Below are 15,235 nucleotides of genomic sequence, written 5' to 3' on the forward strand. Positions count from 1 at the left end.
CCAATGATACTGAAGGAGGAAGTCCAAGGTGCATTGAAGGAATTGACAAAGAACAAGGCACCCGGAATTGATGGAATAAAAATAGTAATCTTTCAAGAAAGTGAGGTGGCACAGGAAGAACTCACTCATCTATGCCAAGAAATTTGGAAGATGACTATCTGGCTGACTGATTGGAAGAGATCCGTATTTGTGCCCATTGCAAAGAGAGGTGACCCAACGGAATGCGGAAATCATAGGACAATCTCTTTGATATCCCATGCGAGTAAAGTTTTACTAAAGGTAATACAGAAATGGCTGCAAGCATATATTGACAGAACTTTCAGAGGTTCAAGCCTGATTCAGAAGAGGCCATGGAACAAGGGATATCCTTGCTGATGTCCGATGGCTATTGGCTGAAAGCAGAGAATATTAGAAAGATGTTTACCTGTCCTTTATTGACTACACAAAGGCTTTCGATTATGTGGATCATGGCAAGCTATGGACAACATTGCGAAATATGAGTGTTCCAGAACACTTAATTGTGCTCATGAGGAATCTGTACCTGGACCAAGAAGCAGTTGTTTGAACATAATGTGGGAACACTGAATGTTTTAAAATTGGAGGATTGGAGGAAGACTCATTAATAACCTATGATATGCAGATGATATAACCTTGTTTGCTGTAAGTGAAGACTTAAAACATTTACTGATGAAGATCAAAGAGCACAGCCTTCAGTATGGATTGCATCTCAATGTAAAGAAAAAAATCCTCAGCACTGGACCAATAAACAACACTTTTGAACTATCTTCAGCAAAATTTTGCTTGCATGGGATATTAATGATATTGTCTGATGATTTTTGCATTTTGTTGGGTCACCTCTTTGGAATGGGCACAAATAAGGATCTCTTCCAGTCAGTTAGCCAGGTAGCTGTCTTCCAAAATTCTTGGCATAGATGAATGAGTGCCTCCAGTGCAGTATCAGTTTGTTGAAAGATTTGAATATGTATTCCATTAATTCCTGGTGCTTTATTCTTGACCAAGGCCTTCAATGCACCATGTACTTCTTCCTTCAGTATCATTGGCTCTTGATCATATGCTACCTCTTGAAATGGTTGAACATAGAACTTTTTTTTTTTTTTTGGTTACAGTGACCAAAAACTTCCTTCCGTCTTCTTTCGATGCTTTCTGCATCATTCAGTATTTCCCCCATAGAATCCTTCAATATTCAACTCCATGCTTGAATTTATTTTTCATTCCTTTTCGCTTGAGAAATTCTTCCCTTTTGGTTTTCTAACTCCTGGACTTTGCACCTTTCATTATATTTGATTTTGTCTTCTCAAGCTGACCTTTGAAATTTTCTGTTCAGCTCTTTTGCCCCTCCTCATTTCTTCCATTTGCTTTAGTATCTTTGTACTGAAGAGCAAGCTTCAGAGTATCTTCTGACATCTATTTTAGGCTTTGCCTTCTTTCTTGTCTTCTTAATGATGTTTTGCTTTCTTCTGTATGATGTTCTTGATATTCATCCCACAACTATTCTGGTCTTCGGTCTTTAGTGTCTAATACATGAAATCTGCTTTTCAGATGATCTCTTAAATTCAGGTGGAATATGTTCAAGGTCATGTTTTGACTCTCTTGGACTTGTTTTAATTTTCTTCTGCTTCAGCCTGAACTTGCATATGAGCAGTTGATGGTCTGTTCCATGGTCTGCCCCTGGCCTTGTTGTGCCTGTGTCTTTCCACAGATACAGTCAGTTTCATTTCTGTGTATTTCATCTGATGAAGTCCATATATATTGTCATCTTTTATGTTGTTTAAAATATTTGCAATGAAGAAGTCATTGGTCATACAAAATTCTCCCATGCAACCTCCAGCATCTTTTCTATCACCAGCCCTTATTTTTCAACTGTTGGTCCTTCCTCTTTAAGAGTTTCCAACCTTAGCATTCCATTCGATCAATAAATTCTGATTGCATGTTTGATAAGTTTCCAACTGAAGACATTGGTAGAATTTTTCAATTTCGTCACCACTGGCTTTAGGGGTTGGTGCATAAATTTGATTGAGAGTTGAAAATGGGAATAATCCTAAAACTTCAAAAAGAAAATAAAAAATTAGAATTTTCTGTGTTCCTAACATTTTTCTGAATTTGTATTAGTCACATTAAAGAGCAGTGATGGAAAAATACGTGCAGATCTTGAAGTCACAGTACTGCTTTATTGTTGGTGTTTACTTATCATTTTAATGTGTGTCTATATGGTTTGTATTCTCCAAAGTTATCGTTTCCCTTCCTTTTTTTTTTATTTCACAAGTAGTGGAAATTAAGTGTGCTTGTAAGAGTTTGTTCTTACTGGGAGAGGGGAGCCTTCTTTGAGCATTGCTAAATCTAGATAATTATGACTCATGCAGTAATTGTCACTTGTCATATGGTATTTAAATACTCATTTTACATAAAGATGCTATTATTTATTCACTCCGCCATTTTGAGTATCCATTCTATGCAGAGTACTTTGGCACTATGATGATGCCTTAAAGAATGTTTTTAAACAGAGTAACAACTTGAGCTAAATAAATTATTCAGAAAGGTCATCATTGGGTGTGTTGACTTAATAGGAAGTAGTGCATTATGTTAAGGAGCTGTGGTAGCTTAGTGGTTACGAATCAGGCTGTGAACCTCAAGATCAGCAGTTTGAAACTACCAGGTGTTTCACAGGAGAAAGATGAGGATTTCTGCTCCTATAAAGATTTACAGCCTCGGAAACCCTGTACAGGGTCGCTATGAGTCAGAACCAACTCCACAGCACATAACCACCACCAGTGCATTATGTTAAATTTATGCAGTAATAGGGCCTTATATAAGGGGTTGGCCATGGGAATCAACTAGAAAAATTCAACCAAATCTGAGAAAGTATCTTAAATCTAATTCGACTCTTCTAGCTAAGTCAGTATTACTTGACCTATAAATCTGGGGGTATTATCTATCTTCCTGCTCCCTTCTCTCTCACACCCAAATTCTACTTCACTTCCCTATCCATAATGGTAGGAAAGGGGATGAATATCAAAATCTCAGTATGTGTGTTTATTTGTGTGTATTCAGTTTTTAAAAGATATGTGCTCTTGCTCTCCTCCTCTTATTGTGAATTAGTACTTGAAATCAGTACCTCAAAATCATGACTTGAAAATGACACAGTTACAGGGTTCCCACCAGATGTCAGCTTGAACCAAAAATGGGACAGCAGCTTCCCACTAAACCCCACAGGTCATGAAAGCTTAAACAATATTTCTTATGATGGTACAATATTTCTGAGATGTGAGGTATCTTTTTTTCCTTATTCCCAAGAACAATTAGTATATTCATATTTTGCTGTTTAAAAAAAAAAAATTTTTTTTTTTGAGACTATACCAGAGATTGACTGGTTTAGTCTTGATGAATAATCTTTTATTTCCATAGAAGAATCAGATGATACCTTCAACTTTGCATTTATTTCTCTTTGGTTACGTCTCTTAAGAGTGGCCTTCCTTTGACTCTTTTCCCTACCCATCTACATGTAACATCTCACTCCTGTGTGTTGACTTGAGTTGCTTTCTTTAAGATTCTTGTAGTATTTTCTATTTGTTGTCCGATGGTAATCTTTAAAATTGTACATCAAGTGTTGAATAACTGAATTTGTAGGATTTGTAAGCCAAATGACTTTCTGAAATTCCTTTGTAAGATTAATCTGTTTAGAACATTGGATATTATAGAATAATTCAGTGAAAGGTTATCTATTTTCTTTTAAATTTTTCACCCCAGCAGTATGAAAGGCTAATTTGAGATGAGAGCTGAATGTTGTAGAAGTGCTGCCTGTCTGATGAAATCATCAAGCGTTCTTTTGCTGTCTAGAAACCTTTAAAAAACAAAATCCTGGTATTAATTTTTGATATAGCTTTAAAGGAATGTTAGGGATTATCTCTTCTCATTCTTATGCTTGATAGTTGTAACACAGGAGGCTGAAAAGTGTGAGATGGTTAATTTATCATCACACAGTTGGTTGGCAATAGAAGCTGACCACGATCTAAGATGGTCTCACAATTTTATTTTTCTGATGTAGATACTCATCACATTTTCAATTGTATGTCTAGATATGTTTTAATCACTATATCGGAGAAATCCAGGCGTCTCATTGGAAGGCTTTATGAGCTGATGTAAACAAACAATGCATTTTATATCTAAAACATTTCCATTACAGTGTGTAGGATGCAAGTGCACAATACCATGATCATCCAGCTATCTCTTAGGTATGAATGAATGAAGCCCTCTTTCATTTTGCTGAGTTTGAATACGGGTATCATTTAGACCCAGTGTTTGCCAGTATAGGTTGACAGTGGTAGGTAATGGGCCCAATTTTGTATTTCAGCTCAAACAACTATGACTACACCAAAGATGTGGAAAAAACCAAAAGACCAGACCCGGACCACTGAAGAGGTGCTGAAGACAGAGTTGGAGGTAAGGGGCAGACATAAATCGCTTCAGTGCGGAAGTCAGGTGTGGACTTAACACCCCTTGCTTGAGATGCTGGTTTTCTAGTGAACTTGAGATATCAAGCTCAGAGATTTACTTAAGATCTATTTACAGTACAATTTGTTTTGTTTGGGATTTTTAATAATATGTTTGATTCTTTTAGTTCTTATCTATTTTTCCCAAAATAACATTTCTGAAATTGCAAAAATAAGTTATTGTTTAGATTTTGGCCAACCCTCCAACTCTCCCTAGTTGAATTTTTCTTGTTGAATTTTATATTCACCTGATTGATAAAAAGACTAATCTGGTAAATCAAAGAATGAAAACTTAAAAATTTTTAAATACCCATTAGCAATGATGGTAGAAATCACTAGGTACGTTTTAGAGAATTAGTTTTGAGTCTTTCATCTTTCAACTAAATCCCAATAACAACTTTTGTTCATGTGGTTTGTGTTTCTCAACTAAGCCACACCAGATTTTTCTATAGGTTACATAATACCAAGATCAATAGATGATATGAAGAAGAGACAAGGGCAGATTTAGTCCTAAGGGTTGATCTAACAATTTCCTAGTCTAGGAGTCTGATGTGGCACTATAGCATAAGCACTGGACTGCTAACCACAAGGTCAATGGTTCAAACCTACCACCAGTTAACTCCTTGAAAACCTTATAAAGGATCGCTATGAGTCAAGACCGACTTGCAAGCACTCAACAGCATCTGTGGAAGGAGCACTGGTGGTACTGTAGGATAAGCATTGAACTGCAGGGCCGGACGTTAAAACCCACCAGCCGTTCCACATGAGACAAAAATGGGGCTTTCTACTCCAATAAAGATTTACAGCCTCAGAAACCCTCTAAGGGTTGATATGAATCAGAATTTGCTCAGTGATAGTGAGTTTGGTTTTTTGGTTTATAATATCTACTTTATTAAAATCATTTTTGTTGAAGGTTTAAAATAATATACAAATACAGAAATTACCTTAAAGTGAATTTAAATTCATTTACTTCAGAAGATTTTCATAATGAGTTAAATACTTACCCTCTGCAAGCAGCTAAACAGTACCCCGTTGTTACTTTTCTCTGCCAGTCACTGCTCTTACATCATGCTCTAGTGATGTCACAGTTAGTCGCTTAGCAACCACTGAACTGTTGGTTGGGTGTGATTTCACTATAGTTACTAAGCAATAAGCTTTGACAGTATAAGTATAGTGGTTGCTGTACACCTGCAGCTGACCAAGAAAATGTTGTGCCTACAGAGATTTAAGTACCTTCCAGAGGCAGGGGAATCACATACATTCTTGGTATGGCTGAAAGAATGTATCGACTGCTTCCACTTTAGTTCAACTATTTTTATTTATTTTCTTCTCTTGTACATGATGTCCCTTTACCCTGTGGCTAGATTTCTAAGCAGTGTTGATCTTAAATGTGCTGCCACCACACCTGTTCCCTCTAATATTCATCCTAGTTTTTCTGTAAAGGGCCAGATAATAAATATTTTAGGCCTTGTGGGCTGTATGGCCTCTGTCACAATTTCTCAACTCTGCTGTGGTAGCCCAAAAGTCGTCATAGTTGACTCATAAGCAAATACAAGGGGCAAGGAATGGAATGACAAGATACTGGAATTTTTCCATGAACTTTTGAAACTCTCGCATGGGTGACTGCATTTCAGTAAAACTTGATTGGTGGACACTGAAATTTGAATGCCATAGCATATTTTCATGTCATATAATATTCTTTTGACATTTATTGAACCATTAAAACCATTATTATCTTGCAGGCTATACAGAAAGTGATGCTGGACCAAGTTTGGCTATTGGGCTACAGTTTGGAGAAATTTGTAGATTGTTAGTCCTTGAATATGATTTTTTTTTTTTTTACTCATTTTGAACCAGTCACTTTTTTCTTAACCTTACAATTTAAAAGTAAAATTAAAAAGGCATTTGATGATTTATTCAAACCTTTTTCAGAAATTCTAATGTCTTGTCTTTCCTGAAAAGGAGCATTTTTTATTTTGAGTAGTTTAGTGAATGCTGGATGCCATTGTCTACATTTCCATTAATCAAGCTCCACCCTTTCCTAATTTTCTTAGTCTTTAAAATAATGTGTTTTAAACATCAGCCTATTTATGGTTACATATTATATTGGGGTCCTCATCTAGCACTGTAGGTTAAGCACTGGACTGCTAACCATCACTCCTCAGAAACCCTATGAGTCCTAACTGACTTAATGACACTTAACAACGGCAACAACACTATACTGTTCAAGGAGCCTTGGTAGCATAATGGGTTACACTCTAGGCTGCTAACCACAAGGTCAACAGTTCAAATCTACCAGCTGTTCCATGGGAGAAAGATGAGGCTTTCTATTCACATGAAGATTTACAGCTTCAGAAACCTAATACTGAGTCACTTTGACTCAACAGCACATTCAACACTGTTGAGTCATTGCAAATATTAAGTTTATCAAATTCTTTAAATTATAGCCAAGAAAGATAATATGAAAATTGATTCATCTTAAAATTGCTGATTGAGGCCTCGTAGAATGTTTAAACATTTTAGAGTAACTGCATTTCACCAATCACTACATATGTATAGGTCAGTCTGATTTTCTAGCACTTCAAAAACTCAGTGCCTTAGACAGTTTTCTCAAGAAAAGTATGCTTTTAACAGGTTCCTATAAAAAGGTTTACCTTGGATAGTCCAGCCAATGATTTGCTTTCTTTTTCCAGTGTGGTTTTCTGAGTAAACAACCTACGAAATGCTGGACATGACCTAATTGAATAGAGCCGCATTCTCCTGCAAGTAAAGTAATCATCAATAATGAATTTCTTTATTTTTGTGGATTCCCTTATAATATCACTCATGACAACAAGCCATGGACAACTCTATGATTCTGGGTTCCCTGGATTATGATTTGCCATTCAGAGAGCAAGTTTCTTTAGACTTCTCTTTAGAAATTAAATTATAATTGCAAGGTGTAGTTTTCCTGTTCTTTCATAACTTTATTTGTAAGTACCATTTGTAGACTTCTATCCCAAATTATTGAAGATCCTCATGATGATCTTGTACTTAATTATAAAATTGTATTACGAAGGTCATTATGAGTTAGAGTACTGTATAGTAGAGTATGGAATCTAATCGGCTAGCTCTGTTTTTTATTGGACTATTTTCTGCCATTTTCATAAAAAGAAATCATTCTAACTTTTTATCTTTATTTCTTTTGATAATATAAATATACTGACTTACCCCCATGAAGGGAGGAGGAGACTCTGTGTATTTGCATAAACTCTTTTATTGTCAGTTTGAAAACTGGGCCTAAAGCCATCTGTTTCTGTTGATAGAATTTTAAATCTAAATAGAGCTTATTTACCCTTATAATCATTCCCCACATGTTGTTGCTGTTGTTAAGTACTGTGGAGTCATTTCTCATTTCTAGCACCCTTGTATAGGGTTCCCAATAAGCAGCTGGTAGGCTTGAAATGCTGACCTTTTGGTTAGCAGTCCACACTCATCCTATAGCAGCACACCATATAATAGAATAAAATTTGAAAGTGTTGTATCTGTTATACCTTATGTTTCTTACAGTAAATTTGTCACTTAATTTAAAAATAAAATTTTGTAAATCATTTTGGTTGAACCACTTCCTGACACTCTTTTTAACACTCATATAATTCTCTGTTGATTTGACCCCACTTTTTGGCTTTTTATTTTTTTACAGCTTTTATTGTGAATTGAGTGATAATCTACGTGGCAGAATATCAGTTTTTTACTTAACCAATCACATCTTGGTTCATTGTAATGATTAAAATCACCTTATTTGATGTACACAACCTAAGGACACATCTTGCAAACCAGCCTCCTGCCCGTCAGTATACAGTCTTTTTATTTCCCTGAGTCTAGAGTCCTCAGATGCTCTATCTCTCCATGCCGTTGTCTCTGCTGCCTGCCATGTCTGGTTAGGATCCCACGTTCCACTCATGCTATTCCCATTTGCTGGTCCTAGGGTCCTCTCTTCCTGAATGTAAGATTAACTACTTCCCCCTTTTTGTTACACATCTGCTACCTTTACATTTGTGACAATCACAATTAGTCATGATAACAATTGCTCACTATTAAATCTAAAGAATGCTATCCCCATATCCTTTCACCTGACCCATCAAGACAAGATGGAAACTATTCAGTAGGATTCTTCCTTCCCCCACTCACTCTGAATGAAACTAAACTCCCTTATGAAAACTTGTAAGCTAGCCACTTCATGCCTTTATAGGCCTCCTCCCCCATTTTAGGTAGCCAGTGTCTTCTCTCTCTCATCTCAAGGTCGACAGGAGTCTGTGGAACATGGTCAAACTCAGCCCATGTGTTTATTACTGCCTTTCCCCCACTTCTACTCACAAGTAGACCAGCATGGTCACCAGTGAGCTTACAAACCTGCTCGTGTGTTCCCTTTGAGCTTCAGTCTTAGAAGGGGGTTTGTCCTTAAGTGATTTGATGGTTTGCCTTGATGGCTCCCAGGCAAATAGTTTGCTTGTTCTTTTTTCTTTTGTCTCTCTTTACCTGTTGGCCTTTCTTTCAGGAAGTATCTTCTGTTTCTCTAGCTACTACAGGTTGGTCTGCATATCTTTTCAAGTGGAAATGTCCCACCTCAGGAGGGTTCTTTGTGGGGTTCAGGAGTCAATCCCAGGCACTGTACTCTACAAAGGCTTCACAAGAAGTCTGTTTCAGTAGGCAAATTCTAGAACCCCTTTCAGGTATTCCAATCCATTATAAGCTGAAAATGGGTTTACAAGCAAAAAGCCATTTTCTTAATGCTTCTTCCAAAGAATTGCTTTTATAGTTCTTACCCTTAATCATAGAGAAAAAAGACTTAAAGTTTATGGAGAGCTTTGCCTCGAGGCATTTTGATGATTCATATAGCCCTTAAGAAATCCATTTTTATTTGATACCTGAAACTGAGATGGTCAAAAATAATCTAGTGAATAGCTTCAATTATATCTTGGTCTTTAAAAAATTGGTATGAGGAGTCCTAGGCAAGATGGATGAGTGAGCAGACGCTACTGAACTGACCCTCTGCAACAAAGACATAGATGAGCAAGTGAAACAGATGGTGATCTTGGAACTTTTAGCATCAAAGAATAGGACAAAGAGGTGGATGGGGTACCAACTAGAAGAAGCTGAACAGTAGCAGAGAGAGAGAAGAAAACTGGTAGGCTATGAGCTGGCATGGCATGGTGCAGCCATCTTGAGCTTTTGCAAGTGGTTGTTGATACAGCATCCTGCAGGCATGGGACGTGGCTGAAGGTTGGTGGTAAGGAGGTGCAATTTTCCCTTGTTTCCATGCTCTTCTAGTACCCAGGAGCATGCCCAGTCCCCACCCTGACCAAGCCTGCAGCCAGTGGTACCTCCTCTTACACAGCCTCTTGCTTTGCCTGGGATTGGGCACCTGACATAATGCTCCTGCTTTTAGAGACATATGATTCCACCCTAATCTACATAAACAGTGACAAGAAAACTGCATTCACATTTCTACTCAATACCACATTCACCAGAAGGCAGGTAGGTGGTAGTGCCTGAGGATGCACTAATATATAATCATCAACTAAATCCAATGTACCAATAATCTTATAGATTATTATACAGTATAAAAAATACAAACAGTTAATTTTCTTGGATAAAACAGTTTCAGCTTACATGAAGAACCAAAACAGAGTACTTCAAATAGGTGATCAGAATACAGGGTCAGAAAATAGAACACCAGAAATGGTATGGGGACTACCTAATAAGGAAATTTTTTAAATGCTGACTAGGCAACTTCAATGGATTGTGAAAAAGATTGAGAAAACTACAGATAAAATCAAGGACAAAACTATGCATGAAACAAACTGACAAAATAATTGAAATAATGGGAACTGTACAAAAACAGCAACTAGAAAGCCAGAAGGTTAACACTAAGACTTCAGAAGAGGCAAAGAAATAGAACTAAATCAATGAATAGCCAAATTGCTGAAATTAAAGAAAAATCTCTCAATATTCATCTGCTAGTGGAGCAATCAAAAAAAAGACCAAAAAAAAAAATCTAAAGAAACCTAAGATCTATGAGAAATAACTTTTGTGTGATAGGAATTCCAGGAAAGGAAGAAACAAAACACCTCAGAGAGGCTGGCCAAGGGTTGTTGCAAGACAACTTCCCTAACAGCATGAAAGATGAGAAGATAGCCATTAAAGAAGTTAAAGGAACTTTAAATAGGATAGACCCTAAAAGAAAAACACCAACATATACTATAAGCAAACTTTTTAAAACCAAAGAAATGGAAAGAATCCTAAAAACAGCTCAGGAAAACTGAAAAGTTGCCTTCAAAGGAAAACTAATGAGACTAAACTTTGATTTCTCAGCAGAAACCATGTAAGCAAGAAGAAAGTGGAAGAAATTGCCAACCAAGAATCATATATACAGCAAAATTGCCCCTCAAATATTGATGGTGAAATTAGATCATTTTCAGATAAACAGAAATTAAAAGATTTATAAAAACCAGAACATCCTTACAAAAGTTCTAAGGGTAGTTCTTTTAGACAGAGAACCAGCAATAGTAGACAACAACCTGAGACTAAAATACGGGATAGTGTCACCTAGATTCAACCCAGATATAGAAATCTGCAAAGAAAAATAGACTATAAGACTGAAAATAGAAAACTGTAGATATCGTTGTAACCAAAAAGAAACCATAAGATAATGCACTTACAAATGAAGAGGAAATCAAATAGACTTCAAGAAAAATTAATTAAAATAAACGTAATTGTAACCCTAAAAACCAGACCAAGTCTTATTCCTAGCACTAGCCTAACCCTTACCCTTAGCACTAACTGTAACAATAAATGAAGTTCTAGGCCTATCCTAGACCTACCATAGTCCCAACTCTTAACTCTCACTCCTTATCCTAACCATTCCCCCGCAAAAATTTTGATACGATACACAGAAGAGTCTTGGTGCTGCAGTGTTTAAGCATTTGGCTGCTAGCTGAAATGTTGGCATTCCGAACCCTCCAGCCGCTCTGTGGGAAACAGACATGGCAGTCTGCTTGTTAACTTTAGCTTTGGGAACCATATGGAGTCATCCTGTAGGACTAGGAGTTGAAACTGGCTCAGCATCAATGGGTTTGTTTTGGTTTATGATGCACCAGAACCTAGTTTTCTCCTCAGACTATGTTTCAAGCATTTTTCAATATATGGTTTAAATAAGGCTCGCAGTTGCAAATGACTTTAAGTTTCAATTAGCAAAAATAGATTTTAACTAACAAGTCCTTGTAAAAGAGAGATGATCAGCTTAAAGCTATTAATCAAGCTCTTCATTTCAGTTAGAAGATGACATAAAAAATGCGCTCTCATTTCTTTTTATATTTGCTCAGCTTTAGTGGTAAGGGTAAGAGTTCTTGTTTTAGATTTCTAACTTGAACTTTTTCATTCCCATCAAGTTCAGGGATTAACAGTTCTTTCCATTCTACCCTTTGGTACATTTGGATTTCATTAGTCATATTTAAGCATTTCAGTAGCCACTTGAATTGCCTGCCTCATCCCAGGAAAGGAAATGAGAAAAAGTATTTAAAATAAACTTCCTATTCTAGTAGCATATGCTGAAAACAGATACCCTTGTCTTGAGTAACATGGTTTTCTATGCTTTTTGAGGAGTGGGTGTAGGTCTTCTTGTATATTTACACACAGTAGAAAAAATTTATAACCTCTTTGTTCACTTATACTTTTAGCCTAAACTCGAAGAAGAGCTTTCAGGTGACAAAGTACTTGAATCTGAACAGGATAAAATGAACCAAGGATTTCATCCTGAAAGAGACCCCTCTGACCTAAAAAAAATGAAAGCTATAGAAGAAAATGGAGAAGCAGCTGAGCCAGTGCGCAATGGTGCTGAGAGTGTTTCTGAGGGTGAAGGAATAGATGCTAATTCAGGCTCCACAGATAGTTCTGGTGATGGGGGCGCATTCCCCTTTAAACCAGGTAAGTTTGTTCAGCTCTTCCTGTGTCTTCTTGCCTTTTCCCTTTCATACTCCTGCAACCTTAGAGATATGTTAACCTCCTCAGACAGAGACACTGAATGGAAGAAAGAGGCTTATCATATGTAATATTTACAGGCCAGATCAGCAGACATAAAAAGTGGTTCCTTGTTGGTAGGAATGATATGTACTGCTGGTGCTCTACTTTAACTGGCTTTAGAAAAGCAGCTGGCAAAGGGGAGACTCAGCCTCAGGGAGGTAGGACTTCATAAGAGAAATTTAAGTTCATTTATTTTAATTAAAAGGGATATTGCTATGACCATGCCCCTCGAGATAGTGGTATTCATTTCACAAGCCTTGAATTCCATTTGTTGACAGCCATTACTCTTTAGAACTGATCTCTGATGTAATTAATCAGAGAAGCAGTATGGCAGAGTTCCTGGGCATCTGCAGTGTGGGGGAAGTGCCCTGGGAAATATATGACAAACCTAGGAGGATCTTTTGTCCTAAGAAACGATCAAATGTGTTAAACTTCTATACCAATCCTATAGAAATCATGATTGATCTTTGGATTTGTAGAGAGATTTAGTATAGATAATATATATTGCATAAAGTCGTTGAAAGTTTGAGGTAGGTAAAAAATTTTTCTTAGTCTACTAATTCTTGAATAACTTTTGCATGACATAGATTTTTAATGTAAAGTACTAGACCCCCAAAATAATCTAGACTAGTATTTTTTTCAGCTTATTTTCATCTACTTAATAGGTTATAAAATTAGTTTAGTGGGTTACAAATAGCATTATAAAAAATAATAATAAATTGTGTCAGGGCATGACATGTAGTAAGGGGATTGTTTTGTTTGGGGAGATTTTTATTTCAGTTATGTATGTATTTGCTTGTCTTCAGTCATGAAGTCAGTGCTGTTTTTACTGTGGTCAAAATGTTTGAAAGTTGCTGATCAACACTGAAACATCTTAATCTACTGATCTTTCCACTGCTGTTAGTGGACTTTATAAAACCGCAATGTTGTGCTACTATAAAATAATTTTTTCTTACTTCAGGGCTTGCTGTACTAAATTTGTTCTTAAATCTGGGCTTATGTCAGATTACCAAACACCTGTAGCCACCACCAATGTTTTCTTCAGAAAATTGTCATTACAAGGACTATTAGAATTATTTTTATCTTTCAGTGTGTCAAGAGATAGGTCTACAACTATATTGCCTAACTAACTGCCTTTTCTCCCTATAATTGAGAGAATGCAGTTTAAAAAGCTAAATGCTACCCAGTAAGATGATGTTTGCTTTTTAATAAATGTAATTGTTGCTGTTGTTAAGTGCCATTGAGTCATTTTCAACTCATTGCAATCCCTTATAGGGTTTCTGAGGAATGGCTGGTAGGTTTAAACTTCCAACGTGTGATTAGCAGTCCGATGCTTATCTAATATTGTTGTTAGGTGCAATCAAGTCGGTACCGACATATAAGCGCCCCTGTGCACAACAGAACGAAACACTGCCTCATCCTGACTCAATCTCATAATCATTGCTACATTTGAGCCCATCGTTGCTGCAGCTGGGCCAGTTCAACTTGTTGGGGGTCGTTCTTTTTACTCCGATCCACCACTTTACCAAACATGATGTCCTTCGCCAGGGATTGGTCCCTCCTAATAATATGCCTGAACTATGAGAAAAGTCTGGCCATCCTGGCTTCCAAGGAACACTCTGGCTATACAGATTGATCTGTTCTTCTGGCAGTCCATGTATTTTTAATTTTCTCCTCCAACACCATGACTCAAATGCATCAATTTTTCTATGGTTTTCCTTTTTTACTGTCCAACTTTCGCAAGCATATGGGGTTACTGAAAATACCAGGGCTTGGGTCAGGCGCACATTAGTCCTCAAACTGACATTTTTGCTCTTCAACACTTTAAAAGGTTTTGTGCAGCACATTTGCCTAATGCGTTACGTCATTTGATATCCTGATGGCTGCTTCCATGAGTGTTGATGGTTGATCTGTGCAAAATGAAGTCTTTGGAAACTTCAATCTTTACTCCATTTATGTGAATGTTGTTTATTGGTCCAGTAGTGAGGAATTTTGTTTTCTTTACATCTAATGTTGTGAAGTGCTGTCGAGTTGGTTCCAATTCATAGCAACCCTGTATAGGGTTTCCAAGAAGTGACCTTGCAGTTCATACCCACTTTGCAGTCCAGTGCATTAGTCCACAGTGCCACACAAGGACTCTTTACACCTGATAGGTAACAAGAATTTGTTTGAACTAATCTGTAAAATTCTCAAAACCCATCAGTGCGTCTATGACTATCAGTGACTCTTATACATCAGTGGGTCATGTAAAGAAAGATCCCCTGTGTTCTATTGAAGTGCTGTAGAGCCTGATTGTTATGCGAGTTTTAAAAATTACTTTCCAGTACAATTTTCAAGAAATCCTTAACTTTGTGTAATGAGTTATAAATGTCAGGCTCTCTGTTGGCACTTGACTTTATGTGTTTAATCAGCAGCATCTTGAGGATAGGTGTGAGGATTCCCAATTTACACATGAGAAAATTGCCCTTATTTAATTTGATATTTAGGTTATTTGTACATCTAGTTTTGTTTTGTTTTTAATAAATGTTTTATTGTGAATTATGTGATAGTTTACATGGGAGAAGATTAGTTTTACATTCATTCTATCATGTATTGTTTCATTGCCATAGTTTCAATCTTGTCCATGCATCATCAACCAACCAAAGGGTATACCCTGCAAGCCTGCC

General features: G+C 36.8%; 1 protein-coding gene across 1 annotated transcript in view; it reads left to right on the forward strand.

Annotated features, from left to right (window-relative positions):
• The first annotated feature begins 4,380 nt into the window (after positions 1-4,380).
• The window catches only part of EIF4G3 (eukaryotic translation initiation factor 4 gamma, 3), a 127,142-nt gene continuing 116,287 nt past the window's right edge, over positions 4,381-15,235 (forward strand). The window contains exons 1-3 of the mRNA XM_006862404.1: positions 4,381-4,458; positions 9,819-10,025; positions 12,227-12,473. Of these exons, the coding sequence (XP_006862466.1) occupies positions 4,381-4,458; positions 9,819-10,025; positions 12,227-12,473 (532 nt within the window). The remainder of the gene's footprint in view (positions 4,459-9,818; positions 10,026-12,226; positions 12,474-15,235) is intronic.

This window comes from Chrysochloris asiatica, unplaced genomic scaffold (assembly GCF_000296735.1).
Source record: "Chrysochloris asiatica unplaced genomic scaffold, ChrAsi1.0 scaffold00047, whole genome shotgun sequence".
NCBI classification, from domain to species: Eukaryota; Metazoa; Chordata; class Mammalia; order Afrosoricida; family Chrysochloridae; genus Chrysochloris; species Chrysochloris asiatica.